General features: G+C 39.7%; 1 protein-coding gene across 1 annotated transcript; it reads left to right on the top strand.

Moving 5' to 3' along the window:
- Window positions 1–6: 6 nt before the first annotated feature.
- LOC111787064 (myosin-16-like) lies at window positions 7–769 on the top strand (the record flags this gene model as incomplete). The annotated part of the gene is made up of 4 exons (XM_023667216.1): window positions 7–66; window positions 157–306; window positions 400–536; window positions 623–769. Coding segments are annotated over exons 2-4 (317 nt in total), but the record flags the coding sequence as incomplete, so codon positions are not given.
- Window positions 770–775: the final 6 nt, after the last annotated feature.

Raw genomic sequence — 775 nt, 5'->3', positions numbered from 1 at the left:
TGCCAAATATCAGACCCTGAGCGCAACTATCATTGCTTTTACCTTCTCTGTGCAGCTCCACCTCAGGTCGGTATCTCTCTCTCTTTTCCCTTTTCCTTTGTTTTTTAATCAGTTTTTTCTTGTCACCTAGTTTTCATCAGTGGATATTTGTTTCAGGAGAGAGAGAGGTATAAGCTGGGAAATCCGAAATCATTTCACTATCTAAATCAATCAAATTGTTATGAGCTGGCTGGTGTGAATGATGCTCATGATTATCTTGCCACAAAGAGAGCCATGGATATTGTTGGAATAGGTGAACAAGAGCAGGTGATACCTTACTCGAGATGTAGCTATTCTTTTGTGCTGTGTCAACCTAGTGCTAAATGCCTTCTCTTCCCCTTTCCTCTCTCTTCCTTTCAGGATGCAATTTTCCGAGTTGTGGCTGCAATACTCCATCTTGGTAATGTTGACTTTGCAAAAGGAGAGGAGTCTGATTCATCATTTATAAAAGATGAAGAATCAAAATTTCATCTTCACATGACAGCAGAGCTTCTCATGTGTGACTGGAGCTTTGCTTTTATTACTTTGTATTTCTCATAATAACCTGGCTCTTTTGCATATTCTGATCCTATAAATATTTCAGGTGTGATCCCAATGCATTAGAAGATGCTCTTTGCAAGCGCATGATGATTACACGGGAGGAAATCATCAAGAGAAGTCTTGATCCGCTTGGTGCAACTGTTAGCAGGGATGGTTTAGCCAAGACAATATATTCTCGTTTGTTTGACTGGTAATA

The sequence above is a fragment of the Cucurbita pepo genome, unplaced genomic scaffold (genome assembly GCF_002806865.2).
Source record: "Cucurbita pepo subsp. pepo cultivar mu-cu-16 unplaced genomic scaffold, ASM280686v2 Cp4.1_scaffold004700, whole genome shotgun sequence".
NCBI classification, from domain to species: Eukaryota; Viridiplantae; Streptophyta; class Magnoliopsida; order Cucurbitales; family Cucurbitaceae; genus Cucurbita; species Cucurbita pepo.
The sequence above is the reverse complement of the archived record's forward strand: the minus strand, read 5'-3'. Positions and strand labels throughout refer to the sequence as shown.